The 20281-nt window shown below is 47.5% G+C and overlaps 1 protein-coding gene across 1 annotated transcript in view; it reads right to left on the bottom strand.

Annotated features, from left to right (window-relative positions):
• The window catches only part of STAB2 (stabilin 2), a 119203-nt gene that overhangs the window by 67548 nt on the left and 31374 nt on the right, over positions 1-20281 (bottom strand). The window contains exons 16-25 of the mRNA XM_008144744.3: positions 18184-18237; positions 17801-17881; positions 15757-15909; positions 12871-12933; positions 9417-9503; positions 8173-8259; positions 6792-6903; positions 3644-3824; positions 1603-1696; positions 56-214 (exon numbers count right to left, since the gene is read on the bottom strand). Coding sequence (XP_008142966.2) covers positions 56-214; positions 1603-1696; positions 3644-3824; positions 6792-6903; positions 8173-8259; positions 9417-9503; positions 12871-12933; positions 15757-15909; positions 17801-17881; positions 18184-18237 — 1071 coding nt within the window. The remainder of the gene's footprint in view (positions 1-55; positions 215-1602; positions 1697-3643; positions 3825-6791; positions 6904-8172; positions 8260-9416; positions 9504-12870; positions 12934-15756; positions 15910-17800; positions 17882-18183; positions 18238-20281) is intronic.

Here is a 20281-nt window from a genome sequence, read left to right as displayed (position 1 = left end):
AAAAGCCATCCCAGGAATCTTGCTTCCCCTTTGCCCTCTACCATGTCACACCTACCTGCCCGGGGCCCAGGTACAGACAGGTTGCGTTGTCATGGCAGCCACCAGCGCTGGGCAGCAGGCAGTTGTTGACCTCTGAGCAGTCTCTTCCGTCGCCGGTCCAGCCCGGCTGGCACACGCAGGTGTGGGTCCCCACGCCAGTTCTGATGCATTCTGCCTGCAGAAGGGGAAAGAGCAAAACTTCAGAAACCTCAGCCCAGCTACTTGATTCCGAAAGCCAAAGAGGGTTTTCAGAGGTCCAGTCTAGAAACGCATTTGCATGGAGTTCAAGAAGATGGTTTAAAAAGAAAAGTCCTTGGAGTTGGCCAGGTAATGGCCACCACGAACATCCCTGTTATTTTCTTGTGCCAGGGACTGTTCCTAATATTTTGTAGGTGTGAGCTGCTATCCTGAGGAAGGTATTGTTATTGCAGATAAACGGAGGCTCAGAGGAGTTAAGTAACTTGCCCAAGGTCACACAGCTACAAAGAGGCACAGGCCCAGGTCTACATGATGCTGAAGCCCGCATTCCTCATCACTGTCCTTTTTCTTAGGAGGACCACACCAGGAGGTCGAAGGACGTGGGGAGCGGGAGAGAGGTGCAAGGTAAGTTGTTGCGATGAGGCTGCTGAGTGGGTGGGACGCATCCAAGGGGAGTCTCGAGGGCTGGGCAAGGCATTTGCGTCTGACTCCACCCTCAGAGCCAGGGGGAGTCACTGAGGGGCTTTCGGCATGGGAGAAGCATGATCTGATCCACTTCGGGCCTCTCTGGCTGCGGGTGGACGAGGACTGTACTGTGGGTGGTCAAGAGAGGCACAGGGAGGCCGGTTATTAAACGGTGGTGGGTAAGGGATGAAGGTGACTGGGGCCAGATGGTGGTGGAGATATTCAAAAGGCATCAGTGAGCCTGGCTGGTGTTGCTCAGTGGTTCAGCGTTGACCTATGAACCAGGTCAGGGCACCCTGGTTGTGGGCTCCATCCCCAATAGGGGGCATGCAAGAGACAGCCCATCAATAACTCGCTCTCATCATTGATGTTTCTCTCTCTTCCTCTCCCTTCCTCTTCCTGAAATCAATAAAAACATATTAAAAAACACACACCACCAAACCAAAACAAAAAAACCAAACAAAAGGCATCAGTAAAAGCAATGGTGGCTTTGGCACAACCTGACAATAATAGAACTTAGGGCAAGTCACTAACATCCCCAAGCCTCAGTTTCCCAATCAGGAAGATGGGGCTAACAAAATCGCTTCATTGGGTTGGTGGGAGAGCAAGTGGAATTGCATACAGGAAAGTTGCTAGGAAGCTGTAGCCTCTGAATCAGGAGTTTCATACGAATGATCTCAGTATCTGATTCTCAGGCTGTGGTTTTAGAGCCCACGTCCCCCATTCATGTGGATTGAGGAAGTGGGGCCTCCCGGAAGGTCCCGGCACCATCTTTCAAATTCAAGGTTCAAACAAATGTGCTTCATGCGATGAAAAGCCATCAGACCCTGCCTGCTGGACGGCCTTCCCTCAGGATTTCCTACAAAACCGGGCAGTTTGGAAATAAAATCCACCACTCACGTTGCGGCTGCAGCCCCCTGCGGTTAATCCCGTGCAAGGATCCATCTCTGAACAGAGGCTTCCGTCCCCTTCATATCCGGCTTTGCAAACACAGCTGCCAAGAAGAGGAGTTCACCCATCAGCCCCAGAGATACCGGCACCCACCACCCGAAGACGGTGGGCCAGCCAGGGGGTCAGGGCTTGACCTGTGCACCAGGTGGTCACGGGCACTCCTGGGGTCTGCAGTCAGACAGAACTAGGTGGGAATCCAGGCCCCACCTCTCAGCAGTCGTGTGACCCTGCAGGAGTCCCGTAACCTCTGGGAGACCTTGTTTCCTCATCTGGAAAATGGGTATAATCATACTGCTCCCCGCCTAAGGCTGCAGTGAAGATTAAATGAGCTAATGCATGTGGAGCATTTAGCAGGGCACTGACACCTTAAAAGGCTCAACATCTGGTATCTTTTCTGCTCATTCTGGGCTGGAATCTGCCTCTTTACAATTCTAGGTACTACCTCTGGTTTCACAGAGATCAACTCTTCCCTCTATTCTATGCTACAGCTCTTATTTTTTTTTTTAAATATATTTTTACTGATTTCAGAGAGGAAGGGGGAGATTGAGAGAGAGATAGAAACATCAATGATGAGAGAGAATCCTCCATCGACTGCCTCCTGCATGCCCCCTACTGGGGATCAAGCCCGCAACCCAGGCTTGTGTCCTGACTGGAAATCAAACCTTGACCTCCTGGCTCATGCATAGCAACAGGTCACATGAAACCTCCCCCCTCTCCCTTTTCTAGTCCCTCAGGTGTAGTTGTCCTCTCCCTACCCCCCGCCCCCCCCGCCCCCCCGCCAAACACAACATTCTCAGGTGCCTCATTCCGTGAGTTGAAATAGCTTCCTGACCCTCCCACCCTCCCAACATGCTCCACCGTGACACTGTCACTAGTAAGCACAGGGCCATTGGTTCACCCAATATTTATCAAGTGCCCCGTGGCAGGTGCTGGGACACCATGCGGCTCCATCACACCCCCATGTTCCTACTGCAAATTGTGTGCTTCACAGAAAATAAAATAATGTTTTTCATGTATCAAGGCCCCTAGAGGAACTAAATGCTTTATCTGGTGCCCCAACAAAGACATAGTCTAATGTATTCCAACGCTGACTAAGCTTATATGGTATAGACAGACCCACGTCTGTAGTCCTCTGTGGGTGACGGAAGAGGTTTTAAGGGTAGGGATTACTAGTGTTTTCTGCCTCATGCACCAATGTAGACAGACCCTAACTCACAGGAAGATGCATTTCTGCCGTGGACTGTGGAAGAGAGAGGACAGGCTCAGCACGCTGCCTACAGTCCAGAGGGGGAGACAGACCATAAACAGGTAAGCATATAACCATGCAATTACAAATGAAGAAAAGCGCTGTAAAAATAAGGCCAAGAATCTAGAGGCATTCGACATTCTCTGCATTTCCCAGGAGGTTGTGGGGGTGGTTACTGACTTTGAACCAAATCTGCCTGGAGAGGACATTTTCTCTCCAAGCCCATGGGATATGTTAACTTGAAGGAAACGAATAAGGAACCAAATGACCAAAGACCCAAGGACCTGCCAGATGCCTTGAACAGCGGAGTTGTTATTAATGGCCTTCGGAAGTAAACGTGTTTTTCATGGGTTGGAAAGCTGGTGGACAAGTCTTCATTTCCTTCACAGGAGTGATGATAAGAATTATAGTTCCCATGATGCAACATCTATCATGTACTAGCCCTGGTGCTGGGTGCATTTACAATCTCCACAACTGCCCTGCAAGGTAGGTAGCGTCACCCTTATTGTACTGATGAGGAAAGTGAGGCTCAGAGAGGTTAAGAAACCTGCCCGAGGTCACACAGCTGGTCACTTTCAATGGAGGGAGCACAGTTATTGGAACCCAGCTGAGCCTGAGGTTTTCTCCACAAAAGCCACACTGGCTGTTGGAGAGAACAGGCCTCAGTGTATGGGTTGGGTCTGTCTGCAGGTCACACAATGGCCACGGGCCTTTAAGGGTGGTACGCCTCTCCCCCAGACCTACCTTGCTGTCCCATTGCTGTATTCACAGGTGGCATGGATGTGACAGAACTGCACGTAGGGCCCACAGGCTGAGGTCTGCTTGTGGCAGAACCTCCCCGCGGAGCCCTCTCTGCACGTGCCGGGGAGGCAGGCCCCGTCACTGTCCACCCGGTTATCGCACGTTCCGTCAATGCACAGGCATTCTGAGAGAGAAGGCAGAGGGGCACTCAGGGCTTGGAGGACACACGGGGCATGGAAGACAGGACCACCTCTCCTCACCCCAATCGCTCCTGTCAGAGCAGAACCTGGGCTGAGCAGGGGAGCCTCTGGGTGCTGATTCTTAGGGTCCCAGGTGTTTCTCAGCGTGCCTGGGACAGCGCTGGCTGAGGGTGACTGTCCCATCAAGATGAGAACATCTTGGACCCAGGGCTCTTTTATATCCACACTAGAGGCCCGATGCACAAAAGTTGTGCAAGGGGCTCGGCCCTCACGGCCCCGCCCACTGGTCCTTCAGGAAGGTCGTTTTGCCATCTGGTCTAATTAGCATATTAGCTCTTTATTATATAGGATGTGTGGGGTGTGGTGGGGCCCAGGGACGGTTGTGCTGGTGTGAAAGTCCCCGAGGAACTCGATGGTCATCTCCTTCATGGTTAGAGGGTTTAGTCTGGAAATGTCTCACCTTTTTGTGGAGACATTTTGGAACAAATAGAAGTGATTTCTCATGCCGGTCTGGCCCCTGCTGCTAGCTTACCTATTTCTTCTTCACTAGCCTTGTTCTAGGCATTGGGCCAGCATTTAACCTGTACCACCTCATGAACAGTCACCAGCCTCAGGAGGTAGGTTCTTTTAGCATCCCCATTTTCCAGATGAGACAACTGAGGCCCAGAGAGGCGAAGCAAATGGCCCAACTTGCTGCTCATTCCCAAGCATGGACTTGAACACAGGCCTCCAAAGTCCATTTCTCTTCGTGGAGCAGGTGTAAACACAGGAGATTGCTATATTCACTGGTATTTCCACATGCCTGTTGTCATTTTAAACTTTAGCTGCTTACTTCGCTTTGGGTTCTAGGCATTTAAACATTGCAACATGAGCCAGCCCATCAGACTCAGGCGCCTATGCATGTGGGAGTGAATGATTCTCAAAGGCAGATGGCAAGGATTTGGGGACTTGAAACTGATCAGAAATGAAGGAACTTGCACTTTTCCCTCAGAAGGGATTGATTGGAAATTAGTTTGGGTGCTTGGAGTCAACATCCATGAAAGAGAAGAGAATCTCAGTGAGGGGGCTGGAAAAGCATGGCTGGATTAAAATAAAAAAGACTTTCCATAAAATTCTAAGCAAATCAGGGCGTAATTCAAAAGGAACAAGAGCCCAGAGAGGAGGCCCCCTGCCCGAGGCAGCCCCAGACCTGGGACGAGAGGCATTGCAGCAGGAAGCCCCGTGCCGACCCTGCCCCAGCCTCCACAGCCGGCCCCGCGGGCCTCATAAAAATGTCAACGTTGGCAGGCTTTGGAATCAACCCTGTTTTTCTTTTCTCAGAAATCTTATTGGGCAAAAAGAACCTGGGACTAGGGACAGCAGCCCTGCCGGTGGAGCTCTGGCTTCCTGCCCATTTTAAGAGGTAGTTGTGAGGATCAGAACAAGGCAAGAGAGGGGAAGGGTTGTGCATTTTGTAACAAACGAGTGAAGGTACGAACAGCAATAAGAATGGCTTCATTTACTGGTTATGGGTTAGGTGCAAGCTCTGTGTTGAAGGCCTAAATTATGATCTAACTTCATCAATGACCTGTGAGGTGGGCACCAGTACTACCTTCATTTTATCGATGGGAAAATTGAGGCTGAATGAGAGGCTTTTTCTAAGGCCCTATGGCCAGTAAGTAGCACAGTGGGGATTTAATTTGAGTTGGGCTGGACTTCACAGCCAGCTCTGATGCATTCCCTCTATTCTTGTTACATTCTAATCTCAGCTTAGAAGGATGTACCTAAATATATTTACATACCTAAATATACACATCACGTCATTTTAAAGAACACAATGCATTTTCTAAGATTGTATAACCTCATTTTTTCATTGCCTATTGTGGAACTTTCTCCATTTTTCTCTAAGCTTCTTGATATTTATGCCACTGAACTGAGAATAGCAACAGTAGCAACAATAACAGAGAATAATAAGAGAATATTTGTAGTGCATACTCTGTGCTAGGCATTGTTCCAGGACAAGTGCTTTCCATTTATAACTTGCACCAACTGTCCAAGGTGGTTAGTAGTATTAGCCCCATTTTATAGACAAGGATACTGAGTCCTTGAGAGGAGTGGTAACTTGCCCACGGTCGCACATTTGGCAAAGGTGGAGCTGATGGAAGTGGACCACTTGAAAGACAGGTAGTGAGTCTGTTTCTTGATCTGGAGCCCACCATCACTTTAAGAATGTGGAGAAACCTAGAGACTGGCTTTGAAACTGTGGTCCTTGGACTAGCAGTTCTCAACCTTCCCAGGGAATTTTTTTTTGCAAATACAAATGGTCAAATACCACCCCAGGCCCACCTTCTCAGAAACTTGGTGGATGGGGCCCAGCCATCTGGCATGGACTATAGTGTCAGAACCAAGCTGTTAACTCACTACAGACTGATTTATTTGCCTCTCAGCATAACCATTCTTGCTTGTCTCATTTTCAGTTCTTATAAGTGTATTTCTTGTATCACATGATCTCACTCATCTAGGGGAAATAATGAACAACATAAACTGATGAACAAAAACAGACCCGGAGACAGGGAAGCATCGATCAGACTGTCAAACCTCAGAGGGAAGGTAGGGGAGGGTAGGGGAAAGGGGGAGAGATCAACCAAAGGACTTGTTTGCATGCATATAAGCCAAACCAATGGACACAGACCCCAGGGGGGTGGGGGCATGCGTGGGGAGGGGTTTGGGATGGGAATGGGGGGATGAGGACAAATATGTGATACCTTAATCAATAAAGAAATTAAAAAAAAATTGGAACAACAACAACAACAACAGCAACAACAACAACAACAACAACAAGAAACGCCCTGTGATGAGGGCATTCACCAAGCAAAGGGGCCCAGGACACCAGGCCGGCCCACACCACGGGCTTGCAGGGCAGCAGGGAGCCTGGCTGAGGAGCGGAGGGAAGCCCTGGAGGTGCCACTTACGTTTGTCACACCGAGGTCCGTACTTGTTGGGATCCGAGCAGAACTGGCACTGGGAGCCGTGGAAGCCATCCTGGCAAATGCACGTTCCGTTGCCACCGAGGCCGTCTGTGCACTGGGAGCAGAGGCAGGCCCGACGGTCAGGACGACACCCGCCGCCCCCAAAGGGGTCCCCGACCGCTTCGCCACATGACCTGACTTCTTGGTACCAGGCAGGATAAGCTTGGGGTCCCAAGCCTGGATTTAGAACTTTAACCTTTTGCACTCGGATGTCGAGGTTAAAATTACTCTTTGAATGTATCAATAATTTGAAATATAAAAAAATCCAAATAAATAAGTTTGTATGAAAAGAAACTCCAGTTTTTTATTCTACTGCTGCGCTTTGTAAAATCTGGGGTATTTAAAAAATTAAATCCCGAGTAGAATAAAGGAATCGAGAAAAAAAGCAAGCGAGTGCAAAGGGTTAAGGGAAGTCATTCAAGGGAGTGGGAGTCACAGAGGTGAACTGGGAACCTCCAAACAATGCTTATGGGCCGGCGAGGTGAGGCATCGACCTCCAGAATGAAGGCTGGCCTTTCTCTCCAGGTCCTCGCCTGCTCAGCTCTGTGGCTTCTCACTGCAGTGTTTCTCCCTTCAGTGTTAATATGTTTGCCTCCCACCTCCCGGGCCAACTCGAGGCTAGATTTTGAACGATCAACGCTCATCAGAGCTGGGCTCGGTGCCTTCCCAAATACCCGGCTGTGGTAATTAATTAGTGCCAGTGTCGCCCTCCTTTCTTCGCCTGCGTGTGTCCCCACACGTGATTGCGGAGTTTCTCCTTTCCCTTGAAAGAGCATACTTTAAATGTGGATTTCTTAAATGCACAGATCTATGCGTTTTCCATATAAACCACAGCTACTTTTTTTTTTTTTTAACCTTTGTTTGTTTAGCTCTGGCCTCCAAGCTAGAGTTAAGTTTTGGCCTTTACATTTCCTTAGGTTTTGGGGTAGGTTAAAAAAAAGCAATCACTGGGCAGTGCTGTTTTTTTAAAGTCTCATAAAATCTTAGTCCTGGAAGGAATCTTAAAGATTCAGCCCACCCTACTGCCTCCTGTGGGAGGAAAGTGGGGTCCAGAGAGCCTTGCTGAGTTGCCCAAGGTCATGCAGCAGAAAAGCAAAGATCCGAGGCGACATCACTGTACCCACCGTCCCCTTCTGGGGCAAGATTCCTTCCAATGCTGACACCTGTTCTTTTAGTAACCGAGCTATCTTATTTTTACTTCCTGGGAATAGTGGCTGGCATTGCATCATTTCTAGGTTCAGTGGTTTTAAAGATAATTTCTCGACTTCAGAAAGGTCAGCCTCTGCATTCATGGAAAGCATGCACTGGGGACTGTCCTTTTCACCTGTCCGTTTCCCGAGCATGGGTTCAAGAAGCCTCCTGGACACTGGTTGCAGTTGGGCCCGTAGAAGCCTTTGCAGCACTTTGGTATCTGAGAGACAAAATGTGTGTTGCCCTTTAAGACCCAAGCAGAGTGCCCGTTCCTCAAAGGAGATCTATTTTAATTCCTGTTATTATCATAAACATCATTAGCTCCCTCCCCCATTATGAGCTCACTTTTCTTTTGCAGATGATGTCATGGCTAGTGCTCAGCCACCTGCTCGCCACAAATCTACTGAGGGCTGACCGTGGCGGGCAGCCTGGCACCGGCACCACGGACAAGGCAGATGAAGGCTGTGCTCATGGTCTGTGTTCTATCTAATCAGGAAGAGACAATACATAAAAGAGGAGAAGGAGGAGGAGGAGGGGGAAGAGGAGGAAAAGTAGGGAGAGAAGAAGAAGGAGGACAAGGAGGAGGAGGATGAGGAGGAGAAGAAGGAGGAGGAGAAGGAAGGAGGAGGAGGACAAGAGGAGGATAAGGGAGAGGAGAAGGAGGAGGAGGAGAAGGGGAGGAGCAGAAGAAGGAGAACAAGGAAGAGGAGGAGGAGGAGGAGAAGAAGAAGAAGGAGGGTGAGGAGGAGAAGGTGAGGAGGAGAATAAGGAGGAGAAGGACAAGGAAGAGGAGGAAGATGAGTAAGAGAAGGAGGAGGAGGAAGAGAAGGAAGAGGAGGACAAGGAGGAGAAAAACAAGGGAATTTCAGAGCATGGTCAGTACTGGGAAAACAGAGGACCATACTAAAGTGGTGGCAGGTGGAGGCAGAGGTGATGGAGATTGGGGAGGTCACTGTGGATTGGGTGTTGATGGAGGAGGTGACTGTTAAAGGGAGACATGAAAGATAACTCAGCTCCAAGAAAACCTGGAAGAGCATTTTGAGGCTGGGAATGGCCAGTGCCCACACTTTGAGGGAGGCATGAGGCAGGTCAGAGGCAGAGCGTGGCCTGTGTGAGGGCAATGAGAGTGTGAGCTCTATATTGAGAGCCAGAGGGCATCATGGGAGGGGTGGATGCAGGGAAGGGGGCGACCTGGCTGCCATGTGGAGAATCCACCCTTCCATTCCCTTGCAGGGAGACATGGCCAAGGCTACAAGGCAACCTGTGTCTCACGGAACCTGGGGCTCAAGAGCGTGGCCTTGGCACTGCCCAGCCCTGCTGGCTTCCATGTGAGCCCCGGTGGCCTGGATGAAGGCCCCAGCCACACAGCCTCCTCACCTTCACGGTGGCATTGCAGTATCTGGCACAGCCACTCTTCAAGCTCCTGGTTCTGCCGGTGTAGACACATTTGTGTGTGAAGAGTTCCTAGAAGAAAGCCAATGAGAAAAAGCATTGCTGTGTGCATTTCGAGGTCCTCTTGGCATTCCCCAGCTTTTACATATACTAGACGGTCTACTACCATTTTACCATCAATGTCAGGGATGCTGTAGACCACACTGGGCACAGGTGGGTCCCTGTCAGGGTGTGGTCAACCTCTCTTTAAAAAAAATATTTTTATTGATTTCAGAGAGGAAGGGAGAGGGAGAGAGAGAGATAGAAACATCAATGATTTGAAAGAATTGATCAGCTGCCTTCTGCATGCTCCCCACTGGGGATGGGGCCTGTGACCTCCTGGTTCATAGGTTGACGCTCAACCACTGAGCCATGCCTTCTGGGTGGTCACCCTCTTTAGATACTGTTTCCTAATACAGGCCAGGGTTAGCACAATGCAGGCCATGTATCTTTATGCCCCTTATAGTGCCACGGCAGACATCGATAATTGATCAGGGAACACTTTCCTGTGTATCCTGGATACAGCTTAGCCTCCCCTTTCAACCAACTGCCACCCCTAAGCTCCTCTTACATAGAAATTTTGGAGTCAGTAAAGAATCTATCTCTAATTTTAGAAAGACCCTTCCTGCCCAATAGTGACAATCTGGTTTTTCTCTTGGAGGTGGGGGCAGGTTTAAATGCACCTTTCATTCTCTAACCCCATGCCCACTCATGATTATCTAGAACTACAATTTATTGAGAATGTACTAGGGCCGGACACATTACATACATGAGGTCATCAGTCCTCAACCCCACATGGATGTTTTTCATCCCTCTTTCCTAGACAAGGAAGCTGAAGCCCAGATAGGTTGCCATTTTCCTAAGGAACACTGCTACGAAGCGGCAGGTCCAGAGAACGGGACCTGCCTTACCATGCACTAACTTTAGGATATCACAGGCAAGTCATGTAGTCTCTGTGGGCCTCAGCTGCCTGATCCTTGAAATGGGACAATAATGGTGATCTCAAGTTTTGTCAGACGCATTAGTCCCTGGCTCAGATTTTATGTTCGATAAATGTTGATTGTGAGCTTGCTCCTTCCTCGTAGGCTCTTGCTCAAGGAGTTAGCATTGAGAACACCACAGACTATAAAATCCCAAATTCTGAGATACATTTATTGAGGAAGGAGTATTCAGTCCTCTGGTTGGATCGCAGGATAATTAACCAGGTGCTGATCCTGGGAGCCTGGGAGGGGCAGTTTGGAGGCTCTTTCGGCTCCAACCCACATGTCTCATCTCTTTTTCTTCTCTTCCTCCTCCTCCTCCTTTGGGCTGAGGCAATGTGGGTTCATGGTGCTGCCACGTATCAGCCGAGTGACCTTGTGCGAGGTGTTTGCTATTTCTTTGCCTTAGCTTCCTGGTGACACGATGGTTATGATAATAATATGCCTACCTCCTAGGCTCCAGAAAGCTTTGAGAACAATGGCTGGCACCAGCAGTTGCTGTGATACTGGCCAACACGGTTTCCTCTTCCCCATCTCTCTCCATATTCCCTGGTTGACAGCACGCTGAAGGACGCAGGGCTGATGGCTTCATTAAGCAAAATAAATATCCGAACACCTGTGCCTATTTAATTTTAATGTTTTGCTATATGAAATGCTTCACAATAAGATTGCACCGAGAGCTCATCACCCTCCTTAGTGATTTATTCTCGTGTTGAATGAAACTTCTGGTTGGGAAGTTTTTTTAGTTTTTTTTAATTTTTTATTGACTCCAGAGATGAATGGAGAGATAGAAACATCAATGATGAGAGAGAATCATTGATTGGCTGCCTCCTGCATGCCCCACTCTGGGGATTGAGCCCACAACTTGGGCATGTGCCCTGACCAGGAATCAAACTGTGACCTCCTGTTTACAGGTTGACACTCAACCACCGAGCCACACGGGCTGGGCAGGGAAGTTCTTTCTTAGGATATATTTAGGGACAGAAATTTCCCTCATCAACTTGACCTTAGAACATTTGGCTTTTGCCACCAATAGGACACGTGGCATATGGATTGTGAATTGTACAGTAGTCTCTTTTCCTTTTAGATCAGAGCTCTCAAGACAAAACCAAAATAAAACAAACTATCTTTTTCATGTTTCTGCCCCCAAAATAAACACTATGAACCTCAGTAGATGTGTTTAGAATTCAATCAAACTTGAAAAGGTTTTGATGTTTCTAGTATCATTTTCTTAATATTTTTCTCTAGAATGACAATTGGGAAGAGCAAATATGAATAAAGAGTGGCAGAACATGCCATCCCAAAGTATGCCACTTTGGGATAAGGATTATTTTGAGCTAAAGATACCTGAAAGACAGCAGATATCTCTTTTCTTTCTGGAAACTGTGGGCCTTTGTTGCCTAATCTGTGAAATGGGACAATAATGGTGATCTCAAGTTTTGTCAGAAGATAAAACTATGTGAAAGATGCTCTCTCTGTACCGGAGAAAAGAAATATCTTGTCACCATCGACAGGGAGTTGAAGCCAAGAAAAATCTGTACACACAGACCTTGTAAAAAGAACTGCTCTTCGTCCTGGCTGATTTTGCTCAGTGGTTAGTGTACTGTGGATTGAAGGGTCTCGGGTTTGATTCCTTGGTTGCAGTTTGATCCCCATTTCGGTTGGGGGAGGCAACCAATCAATGTGACTCTCTCACATCAATGTTTCTCTCTCTCTCTCTCTCTCTCCTCCTCCTCCTCACCCTTCCACTCTCTCTTTCTAAAAACAAACAAACAAACAAAATCAATGGAAATAATATCCTTGGATGAGGATTAAAAACAACAATTGCTCTTCCTTTAGCCTCCCCATACATTTTAGTTGCTTTCCCCAAATTGCCATTCTCCGTTCAACCTACTATATAAGCACTTGGGTTTTGCCACTTGTGTGGGTCTTCATTCTTCTATGGAGGCTCCCATGTAAGCGTAGAAATCTGTGTGCTTTTCTCCTGTTAATCTGTTTTATGTCAGCTTAATTCTGAGGCCCAGCTGGAGACTCTTAGAGGGTGGAGGTAAGGTTTTGCCTTCCCAACACAAACGTTGCATTTTGTTTAAGAGGGAAAAGTAGAGAAGGAATAAACCTTTACTGAACGGCTACTTGATTTAGGCATTGTGCTTGGGTTTTTAACCCATGATAATTCCATGGTGTTTATTATTATTATTAATTATTATTATTTACAGATGAAGAAAATGAGAGTTAAAAAGCTTAAGCAACTTACTTTGGGTTAATGAGCAAGGATTGAAACACAGGCAGTAGGCTAAGAGCTAATCTCATTTCACCCCAGTTGGAGTTAGCATCTTTTCAGAGGAAGGTGGAAAGGATGAGAAACCACATCAGTGGGGTTGCCTGGGTGATGTGCGTTTCCATGAGGCTGTCACACTCACTGTGGGCTCGGAGTTGGCAGGACATTTGCTCCAATAGATGAGGGAACAGCTCACACATGTGCCCTGGAAGGAAAGTCAGCGGATCAGCACAGGTGCTCCTGCAGGAGGGAGCAGGGGACTGCCCTGTCTGGTCTCATGCTTCCTCCCTGAGAAGGGGGTTCTACTAGAGTAACCCTCCCAGCCTCTTTCCCCGCCCCCTTCTGACTCCTCCCCATAGAAAAGGAGTAAAGGTGGTGCAGGAGGGTTTGGGGAGAAGGAACTGAGCCTGCGCAGTGCCTTCCTCTCCTTCCTTTAGGGTCAGACAGATCAACTCTCTGTGAGTAGAGAAGCACCTGACCCACAGGGGGCACTGTAGTTGGCCATCTGTGCCAAGGATGAAGGATTAGGATGAAGTCCTTGTTCTCCAATGAGCTTAGCAGTAATGAGGATGAACATTGAAACTCTGCCTTTCATTCTCCTGGGCTGCTCACTTCAGTGATTCAGGAGCAAGGAAAGGGGTGTGTGCCTCCAAATCTTTCCAGATCCATTCTCTGAAGTTCTCTACTGGGCTCTGTGCGCCAGCAGGTAGAACTTGGAGGATGGTCTCTTGGGCTTCCTTGGCTGCTTCTGACTGGTCTTGGCCAATGGGAGGCACCGGCAGGATACTGATCGGTTGGAGGAGAGCGAAGTCAAGGTATTTCTTCCCTGCTCTCTGTGTACTTAGGCACCATTTCTACAGTTCCTGATGGCGTCACTTCCTCCGCTCTTCCCACTCTCACTGGGTGCAGGTAACCCTACTCCCCTTCTTGACCCCCCACTGTGACTCCTTTGCCTTGGAGTGGGAATGATTTCCTGTCATTGTCTGTCCCTGGATGCCCCAGCATAACTTGTTTATTTCCCTAGCCCTGCCCATCTCTCTGTAGTAGCTTCTTCATTAAACTCTCTCCATTTGAACCTTTGGGATACATTCTGTTTCCTGCAGGGACCCTAGACCCTGTCAAGTACACAGTGCTATTTATTAAGCCTTTAAAATCCAAAATACATGTCCCCAAACCCAAATGTACATGGCCAAAGGCAGCTATGGGTTCATCCTGGTGAAAACTGAGACTTCTAGAAGGTGCCAGCAGCTTCTATTCTCTGCTAGCAATAAATACCTTCCAGAGAATGCATTTGTGCTTTTAATAGACAATCAAAACCACCCTAAATCACATGGAGCAGATAGATTTGACTTTACACCCAGAGAAAATAGAAGATTCCATTCTAAGGTGGCTAATGGGAAGCTCTTTTCCCCATCTATGCTTTAGGCCGCGGTTCAAACCCACATGTTGATTCTGTTCGTTGGGGAGATGAAGAACAAACTTTTGAACAACCTGGAATTAGGCAACCTTGAACTTATGGCTGCCCTTGTTTTCTCCACAGAATTCCTTCCCTGAACTTGAACGGCAGCTGCTTGGGGTGGAGAAGCTCCGAAGGAGTCTAATTATCAATTCCGATTCATTCTTTTCTGCAGAGGCCCAATTTCCCTAATATTTTTGCCTTTGGGTCAGGAGATGAGACTTTCCATCTGTCCTTTTCTGATCTTCATCTTGGCCTAAGCCAGGTGACACACCTGCCAATATTTATTTCAAGGATTGAACCAAACACCTAAATTGCTGCCAGGGACTGGCTGGGAAAGTGACCAAGTTTCTGCCTCTTTAAAAGTGGTGTTCAAAGTTGAACTAAATCCCGCAGATGGCATGTGACTGGCATGGGGAACCAGTACCATCACAGTAACTAAAACATATTAGAATCATTATATTAATTAAGAAATCTGGAACCAAAGGAATCAGCCACAAGTCTGTGCCAGGCACTCATCTAGGTACTTCCAGCCTTCATGATAAGGAGAGGGATCAATACAATAAAATCTATAAAAACAGGCCATTATTCCTTGTTCAATGCCCATGTTCCAAGGATATTGTGAGGACAATCATTGAAGCATTATTGAAGTGTCCTGAAAAGAAATACTCAGACGTATTATTGCTGTGACTTTGGGGTTGTGGTTTCCATGGGAACTGAAAGATCACATGTAACAGCAAGGTTAACATTTGGGGTGCTCTGATTAAAACCAGCTGAGCCAAAGAAAGTTGCTATGGAAACAGGAAAGGCCATTAGAAGGTACATAAACTCATAGGCAAACAGGAAGTTTGGTATTTGAAAAGAAGTACAGAAAGATGGTTGATTGGCTAGGCCAGACATCCACCTGAGAAGAAATTCTATTTTAAATCCCTCTTAAAGTGCCTTGAAGTGTGGTGGGTTGAATAGTGTTCCCCCCCAAAAATTGATGTTTCCCCAAATCTCTGAATGTGATCTTATTTGGAAACTGAGTCTTCACAAACGTAACTAGTTAGGATGAGGCCATATGGATGAGGGTGGGCTCTAGATCTAATGACTTGTGTCCTTACAAGAAGAGAAGGGCACACAGTGACACAAACAGGAAAGAAGGCCAGGCAAAGACGGAGGCAGAGATTGAAATGACGCAGTTACAAGCAAGGAATGCTGAGGGTCCCCAGGAGGCACCAGAAACTGGAAGAGGCAAGGAAGACCCCCACCCCCACAACCCCAAACCTTCAGAGGCCCTGCTAATACTTTGATGTCGGACTTCTGGCCTCCAGAGCTGTGAGAGAACACATCTCTGTTGCTTTAAGCCGCCTAGTTTGTGGTCATTTGTTATGGCAGCTCTAGAAAACTAATACACCTAGGCATCATCTATCACTGTGGAAATTCCCCCAAAGGAAACAGTTCACGCCTGCCTCTCTATGAAGACAGAAACCCTCTGAGTTGAGGCTCCTCAGAACGGTGAGAGCTGGGAACGTTGTCTGCTTTGTGGGGCAGGTTAGGGGTTCTTCTATACTGTCCCAGTTTTCTTACCAGTTTCATCTCTCTCTTTGCTTCGTCGCATCGGTGGGGCAGAATTGGGACGATGGAGGGAGGAATCAGAACTCCAGTCAGTGTGTAAATTCGGCCATTTTTGGCAGCGACATCAAGTTCTTCCATTGCCACATCATTTGCCAGAATCTGCCCCTGGAAAGAAGCAGTGGTATCTTCCATTCTGTCCTGCAGGGACACCAGTGGTCCCCTGGCAGGTCTGAATGGTGGCGACCTCACCGGAGACCTTCAACTTCACCTGACTTTTCAGTGAGTGGAAGACTGCTATTAGAAGGGCTTGGCTGACAGGGAGAGATGGAACTGTTAAATGAATTCTTGACTGATGCCAGGCAAGGATGTCCTTGCAGAAATAGTCCTTGACTAGGGAAGAGGTATAACTATTCCAGCTCTACAATATATTTGCTATGACATCTTGGGCAAATTAATTTACTTCTCTGTGGTGATCCATTCATTCAGATACATTTACTGACCTTGTGATATATTAGGTGAACAAATCTAGGCAAGTTCCTGCTTATGTTGTAGGGAAGGGAGCAGAAAATGAACAAATTAGTGAAAATGCTGATCTCCACCTTTCCCTACATCTGCTCCACCTGCAGTGCTCATGGCAACTTATCTTTGTGGTTGCTCAAGTCAAACCTCGGGGGTCATCCTTGGCTTCTTCTCTCTTTACTCCCAGCCAATCCATCAGCACATTTTGTTAAGTCTACCTTTAAAATGCCCTGAGAATTTAACCACTTCTTATCACGTCCCTGCTACCTCCCTGGTCTGAGTCACCATCATGCTTCTCTGGGTTATTGCAAATTGCCTCCTAACCAGTCTCCCAAAATGTATGTCTGATGATCATGTCATTCCACTGCTCAGAATCCTCCAGTGGCTTCTCATCTCATTCAGAGTAAGAGCCTATGTCCTCACCTTGAGAGCTTAGGCCCTGCATGTCCTGACCCAGCCTCTCCTTCTCCCTCCTTCTGCACTGATCTCCTCTCCAACCTCTCTCCCTTCAGCTCTCTCTGACAGAGCCACACTGACCCAGCCCTTCCTCAAGCAGGTTGGGCACGCTCCTGGCTTTGTTCCTTGCACTTACTGCTCCCTCTCTCTGCAATGCTCTTTCCCAAATAGTCACACTGCTTCTCCCTTCACTTCCATCAGGTCTTTGCTCATATGTTTCCTTCTCCACGAGGATTTCTTGGGCACTTTATCTAAAATGTCAGACCCATTCCTGCAGTCCATTCCCCGTCCTTGCTTTGCTGGTTTTTGCCTTAGCACTTCCTATTCTCTCATATATGATATATTTTACTTATTTGTTTATTGCCTATCCTCCTACTTACTAGAATGAAGGTCCCACACAACCAGGGACTTTCATCTGATCATTGGTTTACCTTCAGGACATAAAATAGTGTCTGGCACATAGTAGGCACTCAATATATATCAGCAGTGAATCAAGAGGAGACATAATCTCTACCAGACTTTTGCTGATATTATTACCCCAGGGAGTTAGCTGAATAATGCTGCCTTCTTTGAGTTTCTTAAGTCAATCATGTTTTTCCCACCTCAGGGCCTGTTCACATGCTCTCTCTTCTGCCTAGAACTCTCTTCTCTGCCCAGGTCCAATCTAGTCACCTTTTGAATCTTGACCAAAGCCTCACCTCCTCACTACGAACCTCTGGGCCCCCAGACTTGTTCAGACTCCTCCTGTTGCATGCTCTCACAGTCCTCTTAACTTCCAATTGGTGGCACTGATTACAATTGTAATTAAAATAATTAACTGGTTGCTAATAGTTGTTAACGTTTCTTTTCCTTGCTTGGATGGAAGCCTGTCTCTTTCCAAACTGCTTTACCCTTGGCAACTAGTTCAGACTCTCACACATGTAGCTGCGCAGCAGGTATCTGCTGACAAAGGCAATACCTGAATGAAATAATCGTAAAGGTTTTAAGCCTGTGATTTAGTAAAGAGGTAGGATAACCTGAAGAATAATGAGTAGAAGAGCGAAAACGCATGTAAGTCACCAGTGGTAGAGTTTTCACCTACATTGCTGGTTGTGTTAAACTGTATGATCTGGTTGGCCATGCTCCTAATGCGAAGGGTGGAAATGAGGGTGGCCACTTCGAGCTGCAATGAGAACAAGAGATGGAGACATTGAGAGCAACACACAGAGTCCTGCTTTCATAACGTCCTCACTGGAAAACACAGCCTGCAAGTTCATGAAATAAATAATGGGAGCTTGGATGTCATGTGTTTTTGTGGCTTTGAAGATTTCTTTGATAGCAGGCTCGTTATCCACGGCTAAGGAAACGATCAGAACTACAGAAAAAGGACAATTGTCACATATTTTCTAGCATCCATATTGCAAATTTAAGATTAGGTCAGATATCTTGAAAGCAGGGGAAAAGGGCAGGAAAAGTGGGGCCCACCTGGGTATAGGGGACAATGTGGTATCTGACGAGTTCCAGAAGCTTCCAAGATCCCTGTGAAGGAATTAAAATACTTCTTTAGTCAATAAAGAATACACAACATTTCCTACCCACCCACCATCTTGTAGGACCCTCCTCACATGACTTTGGACACTTAGTCAAGAAAAATAAGTGACCCATAATCTCTTTAGTGGGAAATCCAGGGTGAGAAAAATACCCACTCCCTGATATTTAACATTTCACCGAATTCCTACTTTAGCAGAAGCTGTTCTTAAAACACTATATGTACATCTCATTCAATCCTCCCAACAGCCTTGTGAGGTGGGGACTACTATTGACCCCTTCTGTGTGTGATAACACTGAGTTTTAAAGTCATGCTCAAGGTCACAGAGCCAACTTAGGCTATAAGACTAAGAATTAGCCCAAGCTCTCAGTCACTCTGCTCCTGACCTCTCTCAACACCCAAGGCTACCTTCTGGATTTTCTAAGACAGCCTTAGTTTATGATTCTGTTTCACTCCTGCCATAATCACACATGAGATGGTTACTGAGGACTAAACAGTCTTTGTTTGCATTATCTGGTCAGGACTTGCCCTTCTGAGCTCGAATGGTACATGAGCATTTCTCCTGTGAAGTCCTTCCCAAAAGTTCCCATGCTTCAGGACACGGAAGCAACAGTGGAGAAAAAAGAGGGTCTTGGGCTATAAACAGGATGAGCACCCCCGTAAGGGAGTCCTGGAGAGAGCATAGAGGTGAGGGGCCTGGGGCCCACTCTCTTTGGGGGAAGGAGGCGGTGGCAATGGAGGTGGTCTGTTGCAGAATGTCGTGATCTCCCAGCTGAGCCAGAGTTAGGGGTTACAAGCTTCACAGCCCTTGTGCTTCTTAAGTGGCACAGCCATAGTCACTAGGTCAGTGGTCGGCAAACTCATTAGTCAACAGAGCCAAATATCAACAGTACAACGATTGAAATTTCTTTTGAGAGCCGAAAACCGACTTCTGCGCATGGGCCACGAAGTTTCAATCACACTGTACGTGTGCGCCCGCACGTGGTATTTTGTGGAAGAGCCGCACTCAAGAGGCCAAAGAGCCGCATGTGGCTCGCGAGCCGCAGTTTGCCGACCACTGCACTAGGTGAACGATCACAAAGCAAGATCATAGTAATGCCCCCAAAAGAGGCTGATCAGTCTAGGGACATGTTCCAACAGCATGAACATGATCAAAAAGAGTTTTATTCACCCAGACTCCTCTCTGCATTTGGCCTTGGTCCCTGTGCCAGGGAAGCAACTTGTAAGTAGAGGGACCATGTATCCTGGTTTGTCGGGTACCACCCTGGTTTATACTTATTGTCCCGGCAGCCCCAATCACTCTCAAGAATTGTCCTGGTGCAAATGATAAATTGCATGGCTACCATAGCTATGTCAATAGCACTATGTGCAGGGCACGGTAACCAAAAAGAGTGTTGAAGTTGACCACTGTCTGCAGTACTGGTTCTGTTACTATGTGACCTTGAGCGTGTTGCTTAGCCTCTGGGTTTTAACTTCCCCTTTGCACTACTTTCTGGTACCCAGAAGTGAGACTGGCAGGCAGAAGCAATGCTATTACAAGCGAGATGCTCAGTGGCAAAAGGGGTGAAAAAAGTGGGGACCACTGGGGAAATGTCAGACTGAACTGGACTGCAAACTCCTGGAAGGCAGGAACTGGGTCTTTGTAGCTTATTAATCATGGTGTCCCCAAACAGCACAGTCTGGGGCACATGCCAGGCCCTGCATACATGTTTATGACAATAAATTAAAAGGAGGAGGGAAGGGTTCCTAGGAAGAGCACTGAGCTGGACCGCAGGACCCTGAGTTCTAATCCTGTTTCTGCTTCTGGGTGACCTTGAGCAAGCCACTCAACTCCTCTAGTCTCAGCTGCACTTGCAAAACAAAGGGACTGGTATGGACTCCTTTCAGCCCTTTAATTACACATGGAGGGCTATTGACTGGGTAGTCCACTTCTAAAGTCTCCAGAATTAATTGGTGTTGGATCCTCTACAAGAAATAGGAGAATGAAAGGGACAAAGGCATTGGTCAGCATTGCTCCACCACTGTGTGTGCTGC

The sequence above is a fragment of the Eptesicus fuscus genome, chromosome 7 (assembly GCF_027574615.1).
Source record: "Eptesicus fuscus isolate TK198812 chromosome 7, DD_ASM_mEF_20220401, whole genome shotgun sequence".
In the NCBI taxonomy this organism is placed as follows: domain Eukaryota; kingdom Metazoa; phylum Chordata; class Mammalia; order Chiroptera; family Vespertilionidae; genus Eptesicus; species Eptesicus fuscus.
The sequence above is the reverse complement of the archived record's forward strand: the minus strand, read 5'-3'. Positions and strand labels throughout refer to the sequence as shown.